Source organism: Amblyomma maculatum, chromosome 11 (assembly GCF_055883805.1).
Source record: "Amblyomma maculatum isolate TAMU_Amacu chromosome 11, ASM5588380v1, whole genome shotgun sequence".
In the NCBI taxonomy this organism is placed as follows: Eukaryota; Metazoa; Arthropoda; class Arachnida; order Ixodida; family Ixodidae; genus Amblyomma; species Amblyomma maculatum.
This window is the reverse complement of record NC_139354.1, coordinates 138,349,579-138,377,576: the sequence shown is the minus strand read 5'-3', so window position 1 is coordinate 138,377,576 and position 27,998 is coordinate 138,349,579. Positions and strand designations below refer to the sequence as shown.

General features: G+C 46.1%; 1 protein-coding gene across 2 annotated transcripts; it reads left to right on the top strand.

Moving 5' to 3' along the window:
* Nucleotides 1-387: 387 nt before the first annotated feature.
* Nucleotides 388-27,325, top strand: LOC146175060 (uncharacterized). Of its 2 annotated transcripts, none has more exons than XM_084584473.1 (4): nucleotides 388-547; nucleotides 4,356-4,930; nucleotides 20,971-21,180; nucleotides 26,460-27,325. In XM_084584473.1, exons 1-4 carry the CDS (start codon nucleotides 418-420, stop codon nucleotides 27,198-27,200), a joined length of 1,656 nt encoding a protein of 551 aa, XP_084440599.1. In that variant the 5' UTR covers nucleotides 388-417; the 3' UTR covers nucleotides 27,201-27,325. The 2 variants fall into 2 exon arrangements, with proteins under 2 accessions (XP_084440599.1, XP_084440600.1); XM_084584474.1 differs by having other exon boundaries at nucleotides 393-547; nucleotides 4,343-4,930; nucleotides 26,460-27,324.
* Nucleotides 27,326-27,998: the final 673 nt, after the last annotated feature.

Sequence of the window (27,998 nt, the reverse complement as noted above, 5' to 3'; positions counted from 1 at the left end):
TTTGCTTTTTTAAATTTCGATTTTTTGAAACCATGTTTATTCCACTTTTTCACGGTGATAGATACTGCGGTGTCGGGAATCGTTTTCTTTTCTTTTTTTTTTTTGGCTCTGCAATACCTGGTACAAACTATTTCTACGCGCACAGTCATATTACGGCGATTTGTTCCGTGCTGAAATAATTTTTGCGAATCATCTGTAATATTTTGTTGTCTACATATTTCGTCCTTTCAATCGCACTTTATGTTGATGTCGCTTGGGGTAGGATCTGGAATTCGCTCGGTCTTTTCTAGTGCCGCGATTTTATGGCCTAAGCGAGTGCTCCCAAATTTTACATGCCTGCGCATGGCCGTCAGCTTCATAGCCAAGCGTTGAGTACACGCCTTATCGCCGCGGCGTTGCTAGATAAGCGAGGGGCGCATGACACGAAGAAATAATCGCAAGCGTTGCTACAGCATGGTCACTCTGTCCAGCAGACATTGTAGTTGGGTAGTCTTCCCTTGGTCCGCCGACAGACAGCATCGAGGCAGATTGGATTGGTACCATATACGTGAGTAGCGGCGTCCTTGCGGCCCCGATCACTACGTTGTTTGGTTTGGTTTGGTTTGTGGGATTTAACGTTCCAAAGCGAGTCTATGAGAGACGCCGTAGTGGAGGACTCCGGATATTTCGACCGCCTGGGGCTCTTTAACGGGCACTGTCATCGTACAGCACACGGGCGCCGTGCTTTTCGCCTCCATCGAAAAGCTGCCGTCGAGGCCGTGGTTCGTGTTGAGTTATACGATTATGCAGCGTTGTACTGTTCAAACCATTAGGATTTTCTCTGCTCTCTAGGACAACTATAATGCGAAAGAGAACCTTGTCTTTGGCAAGGTGCCGCAGTAGACAAAGCGCTGTGTTCTCATCTGCATGGTAGCTTTGGCAGTGTGGCGCCTTTGAACGCTTTCTGTCGGCCCATGGTATAACGCTACTGAAATCCTCACTTAACCTTTTGTTATTAAGGCGAAAGCCTGTAATGGCTCATGCTGTCGTGGACAAAGGGTGTCCCGCTTTGGCGGCGTTCTGACTGGCCTAGGCGGGATGCGTCCCTGCTATCTACAATGCCACACACAAACGCGCGCCAAGGAGCGCCACCACACAGGAGCGATGGTGTTGATTTATAGGAAGGTAAAGGCGCGGTAACTGTCTCACTTGTTTTCTGTGGACACCTCAACCGCGCGTGATGGAAGGGATGAAGGTGGGAGTGAAAGTGGAAAGACAGAAAGAGGAGCCGTACTGGAGGGCTACGGAGTAATTTCGACCACCTGGGGACCTTAACTTGCGTTGACATCGCACAGCACAGGCACGCCTCTTCGTCTCGCCTCCATCGAAACGCAGCCGCCGAGGTCGGGTTCGAACTCGGGTACTCCGGCACAGTAGTCGGGCGTCTTACCACTGCACCTCTCCGGCGGGGCAGGAGCGATGGTGTACTTGTCCAATCTCACACTTGCCGGAGAAAATGTGATAGATACTGCTCCTTTCCGTTCCTGTAAACCAATTAGTAGTAGTAGTAGTAGTAGTAGTAGTAGTAGTAGTAGTAGTAGTAATATTTATTTAAACAGAGGAGTTCGGGGCACGCAGGCCCCTGAGCCCCGCACGGCCCCACTACACGCAAACGTTCGTGCTCCTTCGACTCATGACGTCGGCAGCTCGGATGGTATCCCAGTTGGTTAGCCTGTGTATAAGGGATTTCTTAAGAGGCTGTGTGAATAGCACCGCGAGAAAGTGAATGTAGTGGTCGCTGCCTATAGTGTATGGTGTGTCCTGTTCCCAGCATTTGTTAAAGTATACCGCAATCTGGGTGATCGAATGATCATCCAGGTTGCGAAGCATGGAGTTGGAGATTTTGTCCACGCCAGGAGCGGAAGAGGTGTGGAGAGTCAGGAGGGCCGCTCGGACCTCGGCTTCCGTAATCTCAACATCGAGAGTAGAATTTGGTTGGCCTGCGTAGGGAGGAAGGAGGTCGGATGTGCCGGGTGATGTATGTGTTTGTTTTAGGTTGTCCAAAACGACGTCCGGGGTAAAGTCCGTGTTGTATATGAGTCGAGTTACGTGATGTTGCGTAGCTGTTTTGGACTGTGTAGAGTCGATGAGATGTCGGAGTTGCTCGCGCGCGTTTCGCCACACACAGACGCTTTTCCAAGAAACTGGAGCTCGGGACGATGAGTCGTGTTTTACGGCGAGGAGTACTGGAGCTTGGTCTGGAAATCACCACACCGGGTCCACAGCGGTATATGAACGCCCAGGGCAAAGTTGGTGAACGCAAGTGGCAAAAACACTGAATTTTGCTGGGAAATCACGGAGCTCATGTGAGATGTGTTCGCTCGCTCCCCAGTGCGCAGCCAATCTCCTGTAAACGAATTATAATTATATGCAGCACTGCAGCAAATACCGCCGACACGAGGCAAATGATGGGAGGCAAATTATGGGACAAGAAGTGTACGCTTTCAGAGACCCTCTAATTTTAAGGCGAAAGCCTTTAATTGCTCATACTTTCGTGGACAAAATGCGTCCCGCTTTTGTGGCGGCTGTCGCGTGGCGTTCCTTGGGACGCGTTCAAGTGTGGCATTGCAGATGACAGGAACGCTAAACAAGATGAGACTTCTGGAGGAAAGGCGCAGTATCTGTCCAACAACACCTCGACTTTTACAAGGCCTGCTCACATCCTCCTCTCCCAGCCGTCCAGGTCACGCTAGTTGACCTGGTCTCCCAACAGCATTGGTTGGTTGGTTGGTTGGTTTGTGGGGTTTAACGTCCCAAAGCGACTCAGGCTATGAGAGACGCCGTAGTGGAGGACTCCGGAAATTTCGACCACCTGGGGTTCTTTAACGTGCGCTGACATCGCACAGCACACGGACGCCACTTCGTCCGTGTGCTGTGCGATTGGCGTTTGGACGCAACATCGCTCCTGTCGCGTGGCGTTCCTTGGCGAGCGTTCCAGTGTGGGATTGCAGATGGCTGGAACGTTAGACAAGGCTAGCCTTCTCAGGCTTTCACCTTTCAATACAGTTTTAGAATAGGGGGACCCAATCGGTTAGGGGGATAGGGTAATAGCGGGGCGCGAGTGCGCATGCGCAGAACCCAAGCGGGCCTTGGGTTTTTGGGTCAGCGGACGACGGTCACCGTATCTTGGCGAAATAGCGTGGACCCTACCGCCGGATAGGGTCGGGGGAAATGGCGGCGTCCGGCCAAGCGGCGGCCGCTCGCCTCGGCACACATTCATCGTTACCGCTCCATGGTGTCACGCGTTCAAGGCAAACGAAAGGCCAACGAAGCTTGTGCTATGTCTCATGATGCCCGCACCACCAAATTTAAGCGATAAAACGCCCCATATTTTCTGATTGCTTCCGGATTTACCGAGCTGCTAGGCTTAGCGAGTTCGCCTCGTTTGGTTGCCATGGGGACCAGGCGTCGGAAAGCGCGGAAGGTTCAAATGAGGTTTCCCTGCTCAGCCTGGATTGGTTAAGATTGGCCGATTTCCTCTTGTCTGAAGAAAAGAGTTTATATAACTGGTATTTTTAAGATAGCTTTGTACAGTGACAGTAGTTTCTGTTTAATAAAATAGCGTTGTTGGCTTTCATATATTTATATGCTTTTCACGGTTTACCGTCTGGGCGCTGCAATCGACAAACGCAAGCTCCGCTCCGCTGCGTCGGGAAAACGCATTCTAAAACTCGCCGGTCGGCTCGAACGTTGCGCCGCGGCACGCTATTTTCTTTGGGGCCCCAATCCTTGGGTTCCCCTATTCTAAAACTCCCTAATACTTTATCCGCTAAAGTCCCTCGTAATTTTTTATTGGAGCAAGACCACGCATCGTAACCACACTGACTCACTCTATCAATGGCCACGGCGTTACGTTGATGAAGCCAGGTTTGCGAGATCAAATCGTAGCTGTGGCGCGATATATGCATGTAAATGAAACGCAATGTCGTCATCGTTGTGTGCGATGTCACGGTACAAAAATTCCATTTGGGCGGATTCACTCCGAACAACCTTCGCTGTATATTTGCTCATAGTCATTTTGCAACTGGTCACATTAGTGGCGAAATACTGTGCTATCGTGCGCAAAAGTAAGAGAGGTCCCCGAGGCAACGCGTGCCGGTACACGCCTATAACTCTATGTTGTACCACGTGACGAGGCATTCCTGCTGTCGACGTCGATGCAGTCTGCCCCCTGACGAAGCATTCCGAAAGCAGAACTGCTTCGTCACGTGGTGTCCGCATGAATTTTGGCGTGAACTGATGCTGTCGCTTACGACGGCACCACATTATTTATACACTATACATCATCTGCTCTTTATTTTAGGTGTCACTTGCAGGTTTCTGCGTTTCCGCTGGAATGGAACATTTGAAGAAATATGGTCACCCGGACTCCCTCCTGGACGCTGAGAACCGGATTATCCTCAAAATGGTTTCATCGCAGTGGCCCCAGGACAAACATCTTCCGGACGGCTTTTCGCTCGGAAGCATCGAAGGCGGCGACCAGGTGCTGGTGACCAGAAAGGAGCCCTTCGTTGCGGCAAAGGACTCTCTGAAGAACATTAAAGTCTCGGCTGCCCTGTTCGCTGGCTGCGCGGCGTTCCGCACCTCGGACTTCTTCGAGCTTGCTGCGAGGCAAGTGTTGGCGGAAGCCGACGAGATTTGCATCGTGCACAACAAGGACACAGTATACAAGCTCATCCGCATGTTTCCGAGGGCCAGGGTGCTCGCCTTGCCGCACGACCTCGGCACGCACGCACTGGATGTGGACGAGCCACGCAGGGACAACTCGTCACCGCTGTTCCCATTTTATGAGTATTCACGCCTGAGGCAACTCGTGGGCTGTGTGGAGGGACAGGACTTTCTTCACTTCACTAGGGAGACGGTGTCCGCCATTCTGAAGACGTGTCATCTGGTATGTATCATCCTTGTGGTGATCACTAGTTATTTTACTCTTTAGTTCAACGCGATGGTGCTTGAATTGCAACATTCATGTGGACACACTGACTGTTAATGGGTAGCTTTTAGGGAAAACATTGAGGACACTTAAGGTCAGCTTTAAAAAAGGACAGAGTTAATGGCTCCCGTATACTGCTCCCCTATGTACGGTTTCTCTATGCGGCTCTCAGAGCGGAGCCCTATTCGTGTACATGCGCTTTGCTCCTCGCCCTGTCACTAATCTATTAATGTGTGCCTCTTTTATATCACGTATACTCATTGGCATATACAGCCATAAAGCAGCGCAATATTTGCAAGGCCGCCACACAAACATATGGGTGCGCTCAGATAAGAACGGTATTCGGTGTCCCATGACGTTTTTTTTTTTATTTTATTTTAAATTAAATGTTTATATATGGTGGGCAAATGTCCTCACAGAGACGAATGAGCCTTAGTTATTCGAGGTACGGTGTAGTTTTCTAGAACATAATCGTATATCACAAGATGTAGAAGACACCGTTTTTCCCATTTCAGTAAGTTGTAAGTTTGGAAACCGGCTGCTTGCGCACTAAAATTTTGTACTCGTTCTTTTTTTACGCGCTAAATATATGAAACTGTTACATCTATAAGTGCTGTTAAAATCTGTTTTTGCATTTCATTTAGTAAAAAATCGCAAACATTGCTCCAGGAGCAACGCGCTGCAAAAAAAAAAAAAAGAAAAACGTTTTCAATCTTACATACATGATGCGTTATGCTGTTTCCACAACAACATTTTTTTTTTCTCTCCTTTATGTTTTTAATATCGAGTGGAATTTGGAGCTCTAGACAGCTAGGTTTACTTCCCTAAAAGCATCCAAATCTCCCTAAATTCGAGAACAGCGAAAGAAGGAGCACCTTTAATTTCAGCTTAAAAAAAAAAGTCAAAAAGTCATCTTCGATTTTCGTTAAAATCTTAACAATCCCCAGTATCCCTGACATATTACGCACTAAATAGTGTTGTATTATCTTTTTTACGCGTTGCATTATATTTTTATAGTTATAAAACAAATACTAGAAAAGAGCGCTTTTCTTGAAAATTGTCAATATTCAGCCCTATATTCTGGCACGACTCAATAACATGTTGCCACCTAAACATTTTTTTATATTATCCAAGCCCTGTTATTTCTAGAAGAATTTCAAGCTCTAGAGTTGTCCGTTATTCTCCATAATATTTTGAAAGTGGCCAAAATTCAAAGGTATAAAAAATACACAACTTTGACTCAAATTTAGAAATCTACTGCAACTTCTATATTTATCGAAATCTCTGAGAAACAATTGTTAGTAATTTATAAATATCAGGCACTAAATATTTTGCATTATGTAAATTCAAATACAAAACCGAATATGAAACTCAAAGTATGTTTTTTTTTTTATTCTATGCAAGTACTTAGGGCTTCTCCTTAAGGATTATGGTATCATAACTTTGAATTTGTATTTGCTGTACTTAGCTACATTTTGTCGTATGCAATACCGAAACTTTCTAAATGCTTATAAAGTCGTTTTCTGCTTGTTGGCCGGGTTTATGATGCCTTAAAATGGAACAAATTCGCCATTTCTTGCAATTTCATGGGAGAACGCGTGAAGCTTGAACGTTTTCTCTATCCTGTACCACTTTTTTATTACGAGGTGTAGAGGGTCCAATCCCTAATATTATATCTCTCGGCTACGACAAAAATTAACAGTGCTCTATTTTATGGAGAATATTTGTAACGTGCACTTAAGCACACAATCAAACAAAACGCTAAGCAGCATGATAGTTTTGGTGGAAGTTTATATTTTTCTATGGCAGTTACATGAATGAGCCGATATGACTAGTATTCTTGTCGATAGAGCAATCTAGACCACAGAAAACGCGAGTCGACGCGCAGCAAACTCGCCATCCACCTAAACTACAGGTTGCGATTTGCAGGTTAGCTGTACGGCGGGTTCGCGGCGTGCTGGCTCCATTATTTGCTCGGCTAGATAGTTCTGTCGGCCATACTCTTCCTCTCGGTTCATTCGTGCTGCTGCCATAAATAAATATAATTCCACCAAACCTATTCTGCTGCAAAGCGTTTTGGTTGCGATTGTAATAAAGTGCCCATTAGAAAAGTTGTCCTAAAATATATTAATTTCTCCGAACCGAAAAATGAAATGAAAAATGAACTATTTATATATATATATATATATATATATATATATATATATATATATATATATATATATATATATATGTATATATATATATATATATATATATATATATATATATATTAAAGGATAGAGAAAGTTCAACTTTCAATTGCTCTCTCCCATGCAATTGCAAGAAAACATTTTCTTCATATATATATATATATATATATATATATATATATATATATATATATATATATATATATATATATATATATATATATATATATATATATATATATTACAGGATAGAGAAAGTTCAACCTTCAATTGCTCTCTCCCATGAAATTGCAAGAAATATTGAATTCATTTCATTTCAAAGTATTATCAACCCGGCCAACAAGAAGAAAACGACTTTATAAGAATTGGGAAGGTTTTGGACGTTGCACAAGACAAAATGCAGATATATTCAGTTAACAGGAAGCCGAAGTTTTAACGCTTACTTCGTGAGAAGACCTTATGCGTTGAGTTTTAAGTTCCTGATTTACGTAATGCAACACTTTTACTCCAGTAGAATGTATGTTGTTCTTTCCTTTTTGGAAGGGTCTTTAAACCCTTCCTCTTATATAGTTCGGCGTAGGGAAGACCAGGAGGCGTACTTGAAGGTGATGATGGTAGAGCATATATTTACAGCATGACATATATATATATATATAAGTAAACTCTGAAGGTGATGATGGTAGAGAAAATGTTTACAGCATGACGTATATATAAGTAAAATCGAAGTTGAAATAAATTTACAAAAAGAACACTCTGCGCTACGTTAATCTTCAACCTAACTGGTTAGAGCCTAAGCAGAACAGCCGCATTACATGCCTACGCGTGGAGCCCCAGCTCCGACTGGACTCTCTTGGATCACAAAGAAATAGGGGCGGTCATTTTCAGAGCCCAGCCCCACACATCAGCTGTCCAATAAGGAACTATGCTAGATGGGCACAGCACCGTGGGTTCGCCTTAGCCTCTAACCCAGGGCCCCACTAGCTATACAAATTGCAGCAAACAAAGAGCACGGCGAAAGGAGAGGATGTCGAACTGTTCCCACCCGTGTTTACTGCTACGAGCAACGACATGGAAAGGGAACGATCATCCCAGCCGCCATGCTGAAGTCCCCGCGCCGGATTAAAGGGGAGCTTCTGGCTTGCCCGCTATGAGAAGATAAACGTGACTGCCTTTTGCAATGCTCAAAGTCGCCGTGTAAAAAAAAAAGGCTTAAGGATCATTCAGATGCTCGTTACCGGCCAGTACGAAGGGTGTCGTACATGCGAGCACCCGGCAGCAAGTTCGGCTGCGCCTCTCTCATTGTATGACCTTCGGGTTAAAAGGTTTCCGCAAAGCCGGCGCCCACAGTCCTGTCGGCTTTCTTCACACGCGGCACGCTAGTAGAAGGGGGACCGCGTCCACAATACAAGAAGTAAACAGGCGGGTGGCGGCGGCATGCAGAGACGCGCACCTGCAAGTGATTAGCCTCGAACGCGGCGCGGCCTACACGCGAGTATAACCGAGCTTGCTATCAGCTCGTTCATACTAACTACTTCACAAGGGCCGCACTGCCTTCGAGGAAGCAATGTCATTCCTGCTGGGGCGCCAATGTCTATAGGTCACCGCGACACACAGAGAAAAACATATAAACAAAAATAAGCAAATCACAAAACACCACACTGGTGCTAAGCGGTCTGTAATTTCACTCTGCGGAGAGTCCAAATCCATGTACCCAGGCGCACACACGAAGTCATATTGTTTATCGCGGCTCGCAAGTCCGCGCGCACAGCACTCACGAAATCAACTGAATATCAGCGAGACCTCTCTTCCAAGTATCCGATATATCACACACAGCGTCGGCTGAATAGGAACGTTCACGCCTGTCTAGGCTGGCATGGTGGCATCGCTAGTTCTGACTCTCAGGTCAGTCTGAGGAGCCATGGATAGTTTATCTGCATTTCCATTCCCGATGCCTTTTCTGTGTTTCACCGTTATGTTGCAACGTGGGCACTGGAGGGCCAGCGCCCACGTATCCAATTTTCTCCTGTGTGGAATGCACGTCGTCAGGCCGTTGTCAGAGACATTGGCCTCAGCGCCAAAGAGCCAATAATCGAGTTTCTATAGAGCGCGAATAGCGAACGCCTCGCTCTCTCTGGTCGAACACCTCGCCTGAGTCGCGTAGAAGCGATGACTAGCGAACGATATAGGCCTCTCATCGCCCTTTTTCGTCGCCTGTGCCAAACAAGTCCCAGCAGCCGTCGCTGATGCATCAGTAAGCAGCCAGTATGGCTCAGGAGGTTGCGTAGTGCTCAACGCCACTGCTCTGCAGAGCGTGTCCTTCGGCTGTTCTAATACGCACTGTGCATAATCCGACCTCGTGATCAAGTTGGAGACTCTTCGCTTTGTCAGCGCCGTTAGTGGGCCAGCTATTTCATCATGCCGGACAGCTATTTCATCATGCCCCCTCAGGGGGCACCTGTTAAAGCAGGTGTTTGTGTGTACTGTGCGACACCACGGACCCCAGCACCCACGCTTTGCCGTGCGTGGCATCGCCGTGTCTGGGGAAAAGGCCCCTCGGTGGAGACAACACACCACTTTGGCCTACGCTTCCCATAGACGGCACCTCCGGGCTGACCCACACGGGGGGAATCGGCAGTCGCCTTTTCCTGTCCTCCTCTCCATCTTTCACTTTCCTACCTCCTTTCTTGCAGCTGTCCTGTCTTCTCCTACCTTTCTGGTTTTCTTTTTTCCAGGCGGCTAGGGTTAACCTTGTGTGGCGAACCACCCTGAGTTCCGCCATATTTGGTTATAGCTGTGGTGTACAGCTTCCATCCCCTTCATGGATCCCTGCCTTGTCGTGGCGGAGGGGCTTGATGAAGTCGTGAGCTCTGCTGTGTAGGGCCACCCAATATAGACAGGTCACGGCAAAGAGTTGTGACAAAATGTGATTCACTGGAGAAGGTAATGGCAACACACTCCAGTATTTCCTGCCAAGAAAACCCTATAACCAGTCACGATAGCATTAATGATACGGCGCCGGAAGATAAACCCCCCAGGTTAGAAGACGTCCCACATGTTACTGGGGATGAACAAAGGGCGATTCCTAATAGCTAGTAGCTCCAGGACGAATGCAGCGGCTGGGCCAAAACCAAAAGGACGCTCAGTTGTGGATGTGTCGGGAAGCGACCGGAAAGTCCGATGTTGCAAGGAGATATATCACATAGCAACGTGGAATGTAAGATCTATGATGCAAAGAAAACTGGATGTCGTGAAGTGAGAAATGGACAGATTGAACACCGATATCTTGGGTATCAGCGAGCTCAAGTGGACCGGAATGGGAGAATTTAATTCCGGCGACCATTATGTCTTTTATTGTGGGCACGAATCAGGGAGAAGGAATGGGGTCGCTCTCATAGCAAACAGAAGAATGGGCAAAGCAGTGCTAGGTTACAACCCCAAAAACGACCGAGTGATTTCACTTCGGATCCAAGGTCACCCTTTCAACATAACAGTTATCCAAGTCTATGCACCAACCACTACTGCTGAAGAAGCTGACGTTGAGATATTTTATGCTGACCTGCAATGCCTTTTAGACCGCACTCCATCATCAGACGTCCTTATAGAGCGCAGCTCTTTGGCGTCCGTTCCTGGGTTTCGCGTCGGCGTCGGCGTCGTCGTCGGCCTCGTAACCAGCTCCGCCCCCCTTTCATCCCCTCAGCGCTAGCAGCGACCGACTGATACCGCTGGATGCCGCTGACGCCGCTAGAGAGTCAAGATAACGTGACTTCATAGACTGACTGATTTACTGATTTATTTATAGGAAGGAAAAGGCGCGGTAACTGTGGACACCGCAACCGCGCCGTAAGGGAAGGGAGGAAGATAGGAGTGAAAGTGGAAAGAGAGAAAGAGGAGCCGTAGTGGAGGGCTACGGAGTAATTTCGACCACCTGGGGATCTTTCACGAGCGCTGACATCGTCGCTGACATCGCACAGCACACGACGCCTCTTCGTTTCGCCTCCATCGAAACGCAGCCGCCGAGGTCGGGTTCGAACCCGGGTACTCCGGCACAGTAGTCGGGCGTCTTACCACTGCACCACCCCGGCGGGGCGTGCATAGAACACCGTCGCCGCCATGCAGAAAGAGGAGGGGAGGGGGACTGTTCCTGTGTGGCGGATAGGGTGCTCTTCAGTTGCCGACGCGCCGGTTATTTCACGTAGGCCCCGGCACGTCGACGAATACGTGACCACCTTCCCACGGCTATACCTGGTTCTTGGCACTGCGGAAGCGAGGGTATTATGTTGTCTGCGTCGGCATCGGCGGCGTTGTCCCTGAAACCGACTCCGAGGCTGGGGTTGACTCACTATCGGCGTCAGCAGCATCAGTCAGTCGCTGCTATCTCTTCCCTCCTCCCTTTATCGCGTTGTCCGCTTGCTGCGCGCGCTTCTGCCCCCATTGTTTGCCGCTGGATGTACACGCCGCCCCCCTTCCCCCTCTTCCTGCGAGTCTCCGGTTGTCAAAGCGCCGGCTCGAACTTAATTCCTTTCTTCGCTCCTCCTCCAATGCAACCCCTGTGCGATGGCAATCAGAGAGCCAGATCGGTGGCGGCGGATTTGCCTCAATCTATCGAAAAGGTGAAACAGCTTATTTGCTGCGCTCAAATTTCGCATTAGGAAGTAACGTAATCGTCGGAAATTTTTTTCTCATAGGATACTGGAATGCTAAGGTGGGGAGTGAAGAAATATCCGGAATTACAGGCATGTTCGGTCTTGGTGAGCCAAATGAAGCTGGGCAGAGGCTAGTAGGGTTTTGTCAAGGAAACAACCTGACGATATCGAATACTCATTTTCAACAGCACAAGAGGCGCCTGTACACATGGACTTCACCGGACGGTCTGGACAGGAATCAGATTCATTATATTCTTTGCCGGCAGAGGTGGAGAAGCGCTATACAAACAGTAAAAACAAGGCCTGGGGCCGATTGTTGCACCGATCATCAGCTTCTTGTTGCCAAATTTAAACTTCGATTGACAAAAACCCAGAAAACTAGAAGGCCTTTCAGGTATGATCTGGATCAAATTCCATCAGAATATGCTGTGGAAGTGAGGAATCGATTTCAAGAATTAGATCTAGAAGGCAGAGAACCTGAAGAGATGTGGACAATGTTCGTGATATAATACAAGAAGTTGCTACTAAGGTAGTTCCAAAGCAAACTGTTTATCTGAAGAGGCTTTGCAAGTAGCTGAGGAAAGGAGGATGACAAAGGTTATGGGGGAAAGAGAAAGATACAAGGTTCTCAATGCGGATTCTCAGAAAATAGCAAGAAGAGAGAAGAATGCATAAGGAAAATAAAACCGCAGCAGACACAGGACGGAGTCTAGAGCCTCTCTAGCCTCCGTCCTGTGTCTGCTGCGGTTTTATTTTCCTTATGTCTCACCAACTGGCCTACACATCTACCCTGCTAAGTTATGAGAAGAATGCCTTCCTGAACATACAGTGCCAAGCAGTTGAGGACAACAGCCAATTGAAGAACACAAGAACTCTGTATAAGACAATCAAAGATATCAAAGGAAGCTTCTGTGCTACGATGGGCGTGATAAAGGACAAACGAGGCAGGGACCTCACTGAAGCCTCAGAGATAAAGAGGTGGCAGGAACACACTGAAGAGCTGTACAAGAAGGACCCGGATGTGCAACCCCAGCATAAGACGGTTGTGATTACTGATTCGAGCCGGGCATCATGAAGAATGAAGTTCAATGGGCCTTTGCCAGCCTTGCTAAGAACAAAGCTAGCGGAATTGATGGCATTCCAGCTGAGTTGTTTCAAAACCTCAACCATGACGACGCTGTTAACGTTCTGTATACATTACCTCAGCAAATTTGGACAACGCTGCAGTGGCCACAGAATTGGAGGAGGTCAGTTTACATCCCCATTACAAAGAAAGGCAGTGCCAAAGATTGTTCCAACTACCGCACGATCGCGCTTATTTGGCATGCTAGCAAGGTGATGTTGAACATGCATGGACAGCTGACATAGACTGGACTTGTTTGCAAGATCCTGTCCTGCCCCCTTGTTGGGCTCCATGGTGGGTGGCTGCCACCTTGGCCAAACAACACACCTATTACATGGCTTCTTCTGCTGTAAAATCTGATCGCCTAAACAAAAAAGGCGTACCGAAAACATAGCACATTTCCTGCAAAAACCAAAGAAAAGTTTCCCCAAATACCACGTCGTGCACTCCGAAGTTGAAGGAAAGCCAGCCTGAACGTTGTCCCCATTCCTAGTGTGAAAATTTTTCTCAAATTCCCTGGGTCCAAAATATATTCACAAAAATTGCAAGTGGAGACCTATTGCTTGAACTAAACGACGAAACACAGTACGCAAAGCTCCCAAACCTCCACTGCATTGGGGAAGTCGCTGGGACCATCCCTGCCCATAGATATTTGAACACCGTGCGTGGTGTAATCTCCGACAATGACTTCATCCACAAAAGCGAGCAAGAAATGCTAGAAGGCTGTTGTAAATGTCCACAGAATAACGATCCGAAGAGATGACAAAGAGATACCAACTAAACACCTCATTCTCACATTCAGCTCAAGCATACTACCAGAAAATATTGAAGTAGGATACATGAAAATAAGTACGACATTATATACCCAACCCCCGAAGATGTTTCAACTGCCAGAGATATGGACACCGATCAGAAAGTTGCCGCAGCCGCAAATGATGTTCAAAATGTGCCTCCAAAGAACAGCAGTCTGAAAACTGTGATGCCCCAGCGGCAGACTGCGTGAACTACGAGGGCGATCATTCTGCCTATTCTAGATCATGCCCAAGTTGGAATAAAGAGAGAGAGAGATTATCACTATCAAAACAAAAAAACACTTCATTCACAGAGGCCAGAAAACTACTGGCTGAGACAAATCTTTTTGTATTCACTGCAAAATCAGACTACGCGGTTGTAGCGTCCAAGGGCGAAGCACTACACCACAATCAGGCGTCTGCCAAGGTGGCTTCGAAACCTGTGGCAGGGCCATCCTGCTCGCCCCAGGCAAAAGCAGCAAAGGCTTCCCTGCCAGTTTCAAAAGAGGGCTTGCCGACCACGCAGTCGGGAGCCCGCAAGGTTTCCCCTACCCGGGGGAGACCTAACAGTCGGTCATCCGTGCCTTCACCACGGACCTCCAGCGCCTCGGGTGAGGCGATGGACTTCTCCCCCAGCACTTCTGGGCTGCAGAGGAGGAGGCACTCACTTGAAAAAAGGGGAAAACCACGTATAACCCCTCCTGAAGTAAGGTAACTTTTCTTAATCCCCAACATATAATGGCTTACATAGTACAGTGTAATTGTAGAGGTTTATTGAGAAATTCCGCAGGCATTGCAGATGTACTCACAACCATGACACCCATAGTTGTGTGCCTTCAAGAAACAAACCTTGGGCCCCAGCACAAAAATATCTTGAAAAAGTTCAAAACTTTCCGAAAAGATCGAACGCATGTTGGTGGGCTGTCAGGAGGTGTTGCCATAATAACACAGTCCGATGTCCCTGCCAGACAAATATCACTCAAAACAAACCTTGAAGTGGCCGTAACTATCATAAGCCACAAAACGATAGCATTATGTTCTCTGTATATACCACCACAACTCTCAATTACACTACATGAATTAGAAGACTTGACTGAGCAGTTGACAGAGCCATTCGTGATTATTGAGGATCTAAATGGGCACTCACACTTCTGGGGGAGTGATCATACTGATTCTAGAGGACAGATCATAGAAGATTTTATAGTTTCAAATAATATATGCCTTTTACACACCGAGAAGCCTATATTGTATACATATTACTGCCCCAACTCTGGAAAAATGAGCTGCATCGACTTAGCCTTCGCATCTCCCTCACTTTGTAATGATTTTAATTGGGATGTTTTAAATGACCCCCTGGGAAGCGATAACTTACCGACAGTTTTAAAGTTATCATCATCTACACCTATCATCCCCACATGACTACGGCGTTGGAAAATACATATCGCTGATTGGTCGCTATTTAGAGAAAAAGCTTCATTGGACAAAGAGTATTCTGAAGAACTCAGCGTAGATGAAATAAGTGACAGATTTACTGCATGCATAATATCAGCTGCAGAAATAGCTATTCCTCAAACATCAGGACTTGTACAACGAAGACACAAATTGTGGTGGACACAAGACTGTACATTAGCAAAAAAGCAGCAGAGTAAAGCCTGGGGCGCTCTCCGCAGGCACCCCACGGCAGAAAACTTATTAAGCTTTAAGAATGCAAAGGCCAAGATAGGGTACATTCGGAGGAAAGCAGAAAAAGAATCGTGGCAAGAATATGTCTCATCTATAAACTGTTCCATATCCTCAAAGAAAATGTGGGAAAAAGTTCATAAATTCAGTGCTAACTATACTCCATTCACATTTCTAATGTTGACAACACCCGGTACAAAGACATCGTTACAAGAACAGGCCACCATAATGGGTAAACATCGTTATGAAATCTCAAGTTCATCTAACTATACTCACACATTCCAAAGACACAAAAGAATAACAGAAACCCAAAAACTACCTTCTGGAGAAGGCACACATGAGCATTAGAACCACCTTTTTACAATGCAGGAAATAAATAGTGCTAAGCTCTGGTAAAAAAACTGCACCAGGTCCCGATAACGTTCATTACGCAATGCTTGCTCATCTATCTGAAGAGGCCGTAAAGGCACTGTTGAATTTTTTTAACAAAATTTGGGTAACCGGGAAAATACCAGAAACATGGAAAGAAGCCGTGCTAGTACCTTTACTGAAACCCAGAAAACCGCTTACAAGCCCAGGCAGTTACAGACCAATAGCCCTCCCCAGCTGTATTTCAAAATCATTTGAAAGCATCTAAATATCAGGCTAACCTTTGTTCTTGAAACCCGTCAACTTCTAGATATACATCAGTGTGGTTTTAGAAAAACGTGCTCAACAAGTGATCACCCTGTCCGCTTGGAAAACACAATTCAGGTGGCGTTAATCCATAGGCAGCATTGCGTCGGGTTCTTCTTCGACCTGAAGAAGGCCTACGACACCACGTGGAAGTTTGATGTCCTCCCTGACCTAGCAGACCTAGGTATCCGTGGCAGGATGCTGAACTGTTTGAGCGCCTTCCTAGCTAACCGTACATTCAGAGCTCGTCTAGGCACAGCTTACTCCATAACATTCATCCAAGAAAACGGCGTACCCCAGGGATGCATCTTAAGTCCAACAATTTTCATAATAAAAATAGAAGCCTCTAGCAAAAGTGATCCCCAAATCTATAATGTATTCCGTTTATGTAGATGACCTTCACATAGCATGTACAGTACTCACGGATTGAAATAGGACACTCGGAGCGCGTGGCCGTCGCTGCATGCAGCGCCGCCCGTGGATGCTCATGGAACCAAGGTGCTGCATTGTGGTATAGCGCGAGGGGGAGAACATCTAAAAAGCAGAACTGCTTCTTCCGGTCGCCAATAAGCCGGCCTGTTGTTTACCACACTGCCTTGCATGCAGCGACGGCCACGCGCTCCGAGTGTCCTATTTCAATCCGTGAGTACTGTACCTCCGCCAGCATATCAACCTGTGAACGACAAATACAGATAACCATTAACAAGCTCTCTGCTTGGGCAGAGAAAAATGGATTGAAGTTCTCCACACAAAAAACAGTAGCCGTTATGTTCTCACTAAAACGAAGCTTACTAATAGAACCTAAATTGCACCTGAACCAAAGTACACTGCCTGTTAAACATGAACACAAATTTTTAGGCGTCACTTTTGATAAACTGATATTTTCATCGCATATAACCAATGTGAAGAAATCGGCCCAAGCACTTAATGTCTATCTCAAAAAAAAGCTGGGGCTCGGATCGAGCATGCCTTCTATCGCTCTATCACTCCCTAGTGCGCTCTAAATTAGACTATGAGTGCATAGTGTATGGCTCAGCAAGGTCATCTTACTTGAAATGGCTCGATTCTGTACATAATCTTAGTCTGCGTTTATCATCTGGAGCGTACAGAACATCCCCTGTACCCAGTCTCTATGTAGAATTAATAAGCCATCTCTGGAGGATCGTAGAACTGCACTGATGAGCACATACGTCTTAAATATTCGTTCTCTCTCTAAACATCTCTGCTGCTCCATTGTAACCAAATGCCCATCAGACACTTTATTCTGCAAAAACCTCATTTTATTAGGCCCTTGGTATTGCGTTTTGAAGATAAATGTGAAGAGTTAGCAGTACAGGACTCTCTTCCTAACATTGCTTTAAGAAACGACCTCCTGCCACCACGGTACAACCTCCCTGATGTATGTGACTTCTCACTAACTCATTTACACAAAAAACAACCACATGAGCGCATACTAAAAAAATGTTTTGCACTCCAAGAGAAGTATCATACCTAAACTGAATTTTATACAGATGGCTGAGAGACAGAAACACAGGTAGGAATTGCAGTGGTTCAGGAGAAAAAATAAAAAATGGTACGTCTGCCACAGTGCGCCTCAATTTTCACGGCCTAGTGTTACGCTGTCAGTTGCGGTAGAACAGATGATCAAAGAAAAAATAAAAAACAGCGTCATCTACACTAATTCTTTGAGCCTGCTCACAGCCATAAAACCAAAAAAACGCTCAGGAACCTTTGTTAGGAAACATCATTCATAATATAGTTAAAATCACATCTCAGAAACTTAACATTGGGTTCTGCTGGGTACCCAGCCATATTGGGATTGATGGTAATGAAACAGCTGATTCATGTGTTACGGAAGCCCGATGCGGCGAAACAAGTGAGCGTGCCACACAGGGATTGGATTGGTCATTACATAAAAAATTGAGACATAGATGGCAACTGTATGGAGAGATCAAGAAAATAGACTGCATACCGTGAATTTTTAGCAGAATAGAGGTCCAGTAGACACCAGGAACGTTTTAAAGAAGTAAATTTATATAGCTTACGGATCGGACGCACTCATCTCACCCACAATTTCACCCACATAGCGCACGGAGGCGTCTTCATCTTCGAACGTACCTGTTCCTCATTTCTTCATTACAATATATATATATATATATATATATATATATATATATATATATATATATATATATATATATATATATATATATAATATATTGCATAGCATTGCGTACCCCTTCGCCGCACAAAAAAAAAATTACTGGACGGAGTAAAGGCTAAACCTTTACTTACGTTTTCCCATGAAATAGCAACAAATAGAGAATTTATTCTATTTTAAACTATTATCAACACTGCCAACAAGCAGAAAACGTCATTATAAGCACCGCGAAGGGTTTGGGTGTTAGGGAAAATGTAGCATAAATCATCAAATAATAAATTGAATTTCTGACGCCTATTCCTTAAGGGGAAGACCTATGCAAATTTATAGAATAAAACCATGCGCTCATCTGTACGTTCATTTTTATTCTCTATATTTCATTACTTATTAGTGCTTCATATGTATCAAGTATTGAGTATTGTTTTGGGTGGTTTAATTGAAATTCGAATATGGCGGTGATTTCTTAAAATTCGAAGAAACAAATTTCCCAGTTTTCATAGATTTCGAATTTTTGCCAATTATGAAGTAATATGGAGAATGAACAGACAACTCCAAGGCTACAACATTTTTTAGCAATAAAGAACAAGGTCTGTGTAATACTGAGAAAATGTTTCAGTGCCAACAACTTATTAGATGATGCTAGGATTTAGGGATAAATATTTATAATTTTCAGTACAAGCTGTAAGTTCTGTATTAATTTTATACTTTTAAACAATACAATGCAACACGATTTTAGTCCTTAGCGATTCTGAAGAATTGATGGTTCTTCAGGGCGATTTTACGAAAAATCGAATCTCCTTTAATTGGAATCACAGTTGTACCCTTTTTTTTCTGCTGTTTTCGAAATTCGGTCGGATTCGATGCGTTGAGGAGAAAACACGTAATAGCATTGCATCAATAATCATGACAAAAAGTTTTAGCGACATCAACCTAATTCTTCCTGTCATGATATGGGATTAAAAATATACTCTTTTTTGCAGCGCGCTGCTCCTGGAGCAAAGTTTGTGATTTTTTTAAAAACAAGTGCGGCAAGAAAAAATATTTTAATAGCTCTTCCTAAAGATTAGAGTGACGACCTGTGCAAACAATTAAGATCCTGCCTACTCCCCTTTACCCCCAGCCTTGAGCCTTCATATTCAATAAATGACTAATTCAATAAATCAATCGTCATAAAGAAAATAATTACGGCCGATTTGCCTAGTTAATTAAATGCGAAGTAAGTGGGTAGCACTGCTTAGGCGCGGAGGTAAGCACAAGCTGCTTCACGACGCACGGAGCGGCTCGGAGCCGAGGTTCAGGGAGCACCGCGCGTGCACGTCTGCTGTCCATGAAGGCTTGAAGACTGATGCGAGGGGAGAGATGCCGAAGTTCAGGAAGCTGAGGACGCGCGAGCGACACACCACTACTCACTTCGGAGCAACAAGAGCTTGTGCAACGCTGCCCAGAGACGGCCATCGCGTCCGCAACTGACACGCCTCTCTCTCACTGTCTTACTCTCTCACCGGGTGCATCTATGCGGCCGCTCCACCCCCTCAGTGTTAAGTCGCGTGATGCGGGCATAGCCACTCCCCCTTCCTCCTCTTCAAGTTCAAGCAGAGATGAATGATCAGAGAGAGAGAGAGAAAGCGAGCGGCTTGTGCTGCAGTTGTGGGGCCGCTCGCCTCCATAGTTTTGAGACGCGCAACGCGCGAGTCTCCACCTTCTCTTTCTCCCCTTCAAGTTCACGAAAAGAGAGTGAGCGGCTTCGGACAGACATCGGCGAAATCCGTGATTGCGGCTAGTAGTGCTACGCACTAAAAGTTGCGAACATTTTTTTATAGAAAATAATGAACGACAATTTCAGCGAGCAACCAGCAGGGGCAACTTCTTGAAGTGGCAAAAACGGCGTTCTCCACCTTTAGTGATATATACGATTTCTTTTCCGAGAAACTGCATATATTGCAAAACTAAGGTTCATTCCTTTGTGTGGAGACATTTGCACACCGCATATTATAAAAATTTAATTGAAAACATAAAATGGTCATTGGATGTTAACTCACACCGCTCTATTTATAAGCCTTCAAAAAATGCTGTCACGTGACCAGCTGTTACTCTAAATCGTTAGTTAAATGTGTACAACCAGCATCATCACATAGCACGGCATGGAAAAGTGGCTTTTGTTATCTCGGATGCGTTTTGGGGCTTTGAAGTGGCGCAATGCGCCATGCGTGGTTTTCAGCTGGTAAAAAGGAATTACTTTACGTAAACAATATTTTGATGGAAGCGACGTAGCTAGCTTTCTTTGTTTTTTTTAGAAGAGTTACTAATTTTGCATTGACAGCTTTTCTCTCAAGCCAGTAAATAAAAATAGCTCACTAGTGTTTATTAATTGATTAATATTTGTGAACGAAAAAATACTGCAGGTTAGCATAGGCTACTCTGAATAGCTGTTAATTGGTTTGACTGTGCTAGGGCTCACCGGATGTTTTAAAGCATTGGTTACATTTAGCTGGGCCAACCTGTCCTGCATGTATTGTAGGCCATTTGTGCGTACGACTATACTGTGTGCAGATCCAGGTACGATATGATTCGACATAATTCACTGCTGGGCGGGCTTGCTTCTCGGCATCAGCAAACTATTGCAAAGGAGGCTGGCTATTGGATGGGAGTACGTTTGCCGATTATTAAAAACGTGTTTCTTTATACAATTTGATATCTTCTGATCGGCCCTTCGTTTATTGCCTATCTTTCCAGTTGAAGCGAATTGACACCCCGATCGTATTTGAACCCCTCATGGAACCCCACCAGCCAAGCGAGCCGAGAGGGTGTGCCAAAGCGGCCGACTTCACCCATGTAACGCTCCTCACATCGTTCCAAATCGGCACCCGCGGATTAGGAGTGCTGGCGAGAGAAGAGGACATCTGGCGTGCTGCCACGATGTTCTCGGGCGTCGAACATTTGGCGGTAAGTTCCTGCTTCTTTTAAAAGAAGTGTGCTCTACATGCAAGGTCAGAATAGACCCTGCGCTAGCGATCTTGAGTTTTGCCATACTACTAAGTGCATGAATGTATTTCTTGGCGACATCATTTTTATTGCGAAAGTATTACTAGCCCGTTTAGGTTAAATTTGGTCGGCGGCTGTTTTTGAGGCCGAGGTGGTCCCAAACGTAGCGAGTTCAATAGGAACCGATATATGACGCATGCAGAATACGGTGACGTCATCTAACGAATCCCTAGTCTGGCAAACGCCGCGGCAACGACGCTTCAAGGCGAGACAATGGCAATGAAGCGGTAACCGCATGACGCGACATCCCTTGGCGATGCGACACCGTCTTCATCGCGCGTTTTCAGCGTGTACCTGTTACCGCCGCCTCATCGTTAGCTCAAGAAAAGTGTGAGAGAGATTTAGTTTAGCGTTAGTGCTTACCGCTACCGTCTACCGTTACAGCGCACCGTCACTGACGTGAGCTCTGACTAGTCCCTGCGTACTGAACAAGAAGGTCAGGTTGCCTCCTTAGTACCGAGCCCGCCGGCATTTTGATTAGATTTGGATTGGATGTGTTAGCTGCACCCTTTGTAACGGGCGGGCAACTCAGTAGCGATGCCTCAGCTACAGTGTTCCAACCTCCCGTAGAATTTTTACTAGGGAGCCGGGCGCCGCGGCGCAACATGTATAGGCTTCATTTGACCCTCAGCATGCGTACTGACGTTCGTGCGGTAGCAGTAGGCGGTAGCGGTAAGCGGTAAGCGGCAGCGCTAAACTAAACATATTTAGTTTACTGCGATATATTACCATGATCCGTCACAGCGTATTCCACTGTGCATGATATCCCCTCGACGCCGACAGAGAGCGCCACATGCTGGAAGTCGGCTAGACTCAATTATTATTGCACGTCAACTGGACAGAATCACGTGACAAGGCTGGCGTAGAGCCTACGTCACGGCTACAATCCTGGTTCTCCTTGCCCTCCCAGCAAGCTTTTGTTTTACTTTTTCACGCCTGTCTGATGACCCCGTGGCGTGAATATGAGAGAGTGCGCATTCTTGCCCTATCTTCACGCTTTTTCTTTCGAACTTTTTTTTCCTTGTCTTTCTGAGACCGGGTAGGATGAATGGAGGAGTGGCGTACAGGAGGAAGCGCACGCACACTCATTGTTAAAATGTATTTTCTTCGCTCCCCCACCTCACTTCTTTTTTGTGCGCGTGCTTTCACGTGACAAGGCTGGCGTAGAGCCTACGTCACGGCTACAATCCTGGTTCTCCTTGCCCTCCCAGCAAGCTTTTGTTTTACTTTTTCACGCCTGTCTGATGACCCCGTGGCGTGAATATGAGAGAGTGCGCATTCTTGCCCTATCTTCACGCTTTTTCTTTCGAACTTTTTTTTCCTTGTCTTTCTGAGACCGGGTAGGATGAATGGAGGAGTGGCGTACAGGAGGAAGCGCACGCACACTCATTGTTAAAATGTATTTTCTTCGCTCCCCCACCTCACTTCTTTTTTGTGCGCGTGCTTACCAGGGAAGAGGTTTCGTGTGCGCGCTGAAAAGTGTGTGTTGATTGCACATCCATACTTTGCAAGAAGCCCTGCTACCGATAGAGGTCTCATATGCCTACCTAAAATTCCGCTAACCGCGCTCTACCCCCCTTTCCCTCTCCTTAATTGCTACACTCCATTGATTGTCCGAGGTTTTAACGTGTTGTCTATATGTACCATTATTTTTCTCTCAATTCATTTCACCACCTTTCTACCTGTCTCTATTAAATGCACTTACCTATTTGCTCATCCAGGACCTCGCCTTGTTTTAAATAGCGCATATATGGAGGATTTAACCTTCATGGTCTTCACAGGGTTGTTCAGTATGAAAAGGAACAAAGTTATAGCATTCAAATTGAGTTAATTGCTACTCCGTCATTCTATGTGTCAAGCGTATTATTTTCCTGTTTTACTGACTAGAAATAATTTTGACATAATGCAATGTCCAAAAGTAATTTTCAACTGTAGTGGAGAAAAACCAACCATCTTTTTGTGCAAACTGATAGTTCCCTTTCACACTGAGAGACCGTGTACAAAGTATCACGCGCGGAGAGCAGCGTCAGAAATCGAGCAGGGAGCGCAGCTCAAGGAGGTGGCGTGCCAACATGCTTACTTGCTTTTTGTTTTTCCTCTTAGTTTACAATGGCAGGTTGTCAAGCTGAGTTTCTGAAATGAAGCAGTAGCAAAGTATTTCAAGGGGAAGGGAAGGGAACAAGAACGCAATACCCCCGTGTCGCAGCGCCTGAATTTACCGCCTCTAGTTAGGGAAGGAAGGGAAAAAGTAAAGGAAAACCAAAATAGCATGCAGAAGAGCCCTCAGCGCCGGAGCGCCCGTCGCTAGTGGCGAAAAAATATAGCCAAAGAAAAGCGTGCAGACTGTATAAGGATGCGCCTACTCCCCCAATCTATCCAACCGATCAAAAAAGCGGCGGGGAAAAAGCTTGGAGGGGAAAAAGTTCGAAAAGAAAACGTGTGTTAAGAGGGCAATGAGGAGCAGATTGGCAATACGTAGTCGTGACGTATGTTCTACGTCAACTTTGTTTTCAAGTGATGCTCCCCAGTTGAGGTGCAATAATTGAGTCCCGAAGTCGGTTGACATCGAGGCACACTATATAAGTCGGCACAGAATGTCGCGTCTGGACCAATCAGCGCGTACACACCGCCCACGCGCGGTAGAGGGTCACGGTGGCGTATCGCGGCTCTTTTACGCTATTAGAGCGATTTAACTTACCGTGATCCGCGATCTGCTACCGTGATCCGCCACTGCGCATGCCCAGATCTCCTTGACGCTGATGGCGTCACATACTGGATGTCGGCACATAGATCTGCCGCGTCGGGGCCAATCAGCTTGTGCGCCTCGCCCACGCGCGGTAGAGGGTCACGGTGGCGGAATAATTCACAAACAGCTATTAGCGTTTAATTATCGAGATTTTTTCATTGTGTAATGCGGAAATTGTAGGCAGTCATCACTGTATCCGATATTCATAATTAGATCTGGTGAATTTTATTAATTGCGGCACACTTAGAACTTGAGCTCTTTCGACACGCTTACCGGGCTCCTGGCGGCCGCAGTATATATCACGCTCAGATAGCTGACGTCACTCGCTGTACGTGTCACCTCGCTACCTGCGTGCCCGCCGAAATGTGACTTCAAGTAAGACTTGAACTTGGGCTAGTCGGTCCATGCAGTTTCAAAAAATTCAAAACGGCGCTAAGAACACGCGATGAGCACACTGTGTGCGCGTGTTCGTGTCCCATTACTATTCCCGTCTTCGTGCAGTTTCGAATTTTGTGACTTCAAACGGATACCCGACGCCTGCTAACCGTTCGGCCTAATACGGCGACCATTTTTACAGTATTGTGCTGAAACCAACCTTACTACACTGTTAGCTGTGCCAAATGCTGGTTTTGAACGCACATTCTGGAAAACTATTCATGCGGTATGCTAACAACGCATTCCAGGCACCGATTCTGCAGAACGCAAACAAATCCAGTATGGCAGTCTCATCGCGAAGCCACTGTATTTCTGGAGGGATGATGAAGGGCCCACGGGACATAAGTGTTCCAGTTATCGTACACCATCGCAAAAGCTTCGATACATCACGCTTAAATGTAAACCGCGGCCTAATCTATTTATTGGCTTCTAGCAATAGCTGCCACGCCACTTTTCCTGCGACTCTGTCGCTGCCATTTACCCGCTGCTACTGGAATCCGAGGCTCAGTTCCATACTAGACCATTTAAAATGCAATGTGTTTTGCTGTCCAGCTTGAAAGTTACAGCGGTGACAGGTGGCAAAATCACATTTCGCTCCTGCGGGGCCCCTATGCATGCTCTCCTGCGAGAGGTGGCAGCAAATTGAGTGTTTGCCACTCTTTGTGGCTTACCGGGGTTCTCAGGCATCGTCGAGTGCAGCGGTTTTAAAGTTTTAAAGCCGCTCCAATCAACAATAACTGAGAACCCCCGATATGCCACGAAGAGTGGCATTCCTAGTAAGTAGGAATGCCCATATTATACTGTACAGGTGTTCTATATTTTTTCACTACTTGATTATTAGTAATTGATCTGGTATGATCGATATGGTCCTACTTAAACAGGAAGCGACCTAGCTTGGAGGTAACGAACTTACATTGTACTAAACATCAGAAATTTTCAATATTATATTCGTACTTGACGTATTGTTTGTTTGTTTTTTTAATGAGCTAAATCCAGAAACCGAAATTAAGATTTTTTCGTAGCTGAAAGACCATATATAGATTATTTGAAAAAGGTTTGCTACCGAAAAGTCGCGAATAAAGACCAGACCTCGCGCTAAAATCCCTTTCAGCTCAAAAAGGAGCCAGATACTGCTGATGCACAGAGCAGAATGAGCCTAATCAACTCTTGACGGTCATTTCTCTCAGCTTCAGCCTCAGAGAACAGACTGTTTCCAGTGTCATTTTTGTGACGCTTGCCTTTGCTATTCCCTGCAGTCATGTAAGTGAACTGTCTCTCGTGCAGTACGTACTCTGTTGTTCGAGTTACACCGAGTTGTTTTCATTAAAAGATCCATGCGGCTGATCAGGAAATGTTCATGATTACTATCTAAGTATCAGCCAGATTTACTAGTGCGAAATTCCGAAATCAGGCGGTAGGAAGTTTCGCAAAAAATAGCCCCACGTCATGCAGTCAGAACGAAAAGCCTATTCTGGGTATCTGTTCATTCTAGCGATATGTTTATCGCGTCTTAAAATGATTCACAGTTGCAATACTCGCTGTCAAGGATTTTGCTATAGTTGGTCACTGTGCGTTGTCTCATACTCGATGAACCCTTGGTGAATGGGAAGGAAGGAGCCCTTCCGTTGTAGAAGGAACGCTGTTTCGCCTTTTACGCTACGTGATCGCTACGCTCAGGGTTCTGCACTGAACACTCCGACGGGAATATTTGGCATGTGTGAAATAATCCCACTGTAACCTCCCTAACCATCGGTCAGCAAAGCTAATATATACTCTGTGTAGTATTTGCAGAGAAACTATGATGCCTCGCATCTAAAACGAATTGGGAGACACAGATTAAATGCCACGTTCTTTCTTTTTTTGAGGATGGTGACGTGGAGCTGTATCTTGTATTGTTAAAGGCTTATTAGTGACAAACGGCCTTCTGCAATGACTCTTTGTTAGCTGCGGAGACAAAACTAAGTCGCCAAAACTGAATAATGCCCGTGATATTTCGCAGGTTACCGTAACATCCCGGGGTTCCATGACCGCCGCCTCAGCTTTTCCTAATATCCACAGCTTCTCCCTTACGCTGGCTGACGCCATGACTCTTGCCGACGTGGACTTCGAGCTGCAGGCACTCCTCAGATCGTTTCCTCTGCTAGAGACGCTTTCGATGAAGTTCTGTGGCGGCGTACGGCTCACCACTATGGCGTCGCTGTGTCCACAGATCAAATCCCTGCGGCTGGTGAATTGCCAACGATCGGAACAAGACCCTGCTGTTCCCATCGACGCATTCCCGGAACTCGAAAGCCTCGAGTTAAGTACCGATCTTCAGAAGATCGTTTTCGAATCGCTCTTCGTGGCTACGTGCGAGAGATTGCACAGCTTGCGCTTCGGTGGAGACGAAAATTGCAAACTATTTCTGTACATCTGCTGTGATCCCTGCCGAAAAATCTCTTTCCCGCGTCTTGAAGATCTGACCTTGACCACGGGATGTACGGTGCCAGAATTGGGGCTCCAACCAGAGGATTTTCACGTTGTGCTGAAGGCCCTACCCGCACTGCGCCGCCTGGAGACAGACAGCTACGACCTAAGGATCTTCTTCGAGAACTACTGCCGTCCGCCTGGTAGCGTTTCGCTTTCGTGGTGTGAGTGTGTTTACTGCGCAGTCCACGACCAGCACCGCGTCAAGCGTCAGGACTTTGCGACGAAGTTCATTCTTCCCTTTCAAGAATGCAGCTGGTCAAACCAAAGTTGAAGCTTTGCGCGTTCGAAGTACCAATGTTTAAAAGCATGCTCGAGACGGCAAAGTGTCAGCCCTCAGGTGTAATTTGCCTGTTCCTAGTAATAAATTTGCAACCGAATTATTTTTTCTCCTTTCATAAACTGAACGGAAGGTAGGTATGACGTCAAACTTAACGTCCCGTGAGATATACTGCTATAATATAGCTGCTTCTCGGATGAAGTTCCGGCCCCTGCCTAATTTGCCTGTTCCTAGTAAATTTGCAACCGAATTATTTTTCTCCTTTCATAAACTGAACTGAAGGTAGGTATGACGTCAAACTTAACGTCACGTGAGATATACTGCTATGATATAGCTGCTTCTCGGATGACGTTCCGGCCCCCGCCGAATAGACACAGGATCTGTAGTGAAAGGCGCCGAGGGCGAGAGGCAGGGCAGCCAACGGCAGCGATTTTGGGGCATCGGTGCACTTCCTGGCCGTAACACTCAAGTGGTGTGCCTGGTCTGCTGAGTCGGTTCTCCAACTACAGTGCTGCTCATGTGTGCATGCAAAGGGCTGACGACCATCAGGACATCTAATACGCTTTTACATGCACTACTTTGGCCCACGAACGACGAATGATGATGTGGAAAAAGCACGTGGAATTGTGGCAGCGCTTTCCTGCCAGCAACGGCAAAACTTTGCGCCGGATCGCACGCACTAGAAACTTTGCCAGACTAATAGTATTGTGTCTTCGTAATGTCTTTATTGCAGGTAATGAAACCCGTTCACAGTTAGTACTGCTCCACTTGGCAATATTTGGAGAAGTACCT

Excerpts from the sequence above, each read along its gene's own strand:
- LOC146175060 (XM_084584473.1), top strand. The coding sequence starts at position 418 with ATGACACGAAGAAATAATCGCAAGCGTTGCTACAGCATGGTCACTCTG. Across the intron at positions 4,931-20,970 it reads TTCTGAAGACGTGTCATCTG|TTGAAGCGAATTGACACCCC; the intron begins GTATGTATCATC and ends CTATCTTTCCAG. Across the intron at positions 21,181-26,459 it reads CGGGCGTCGAACATTTGGCG|GTTACCGTAACATCCCGGGG; the intron begins GTAAGTTCCTGC and ends GATATTTCGCAG.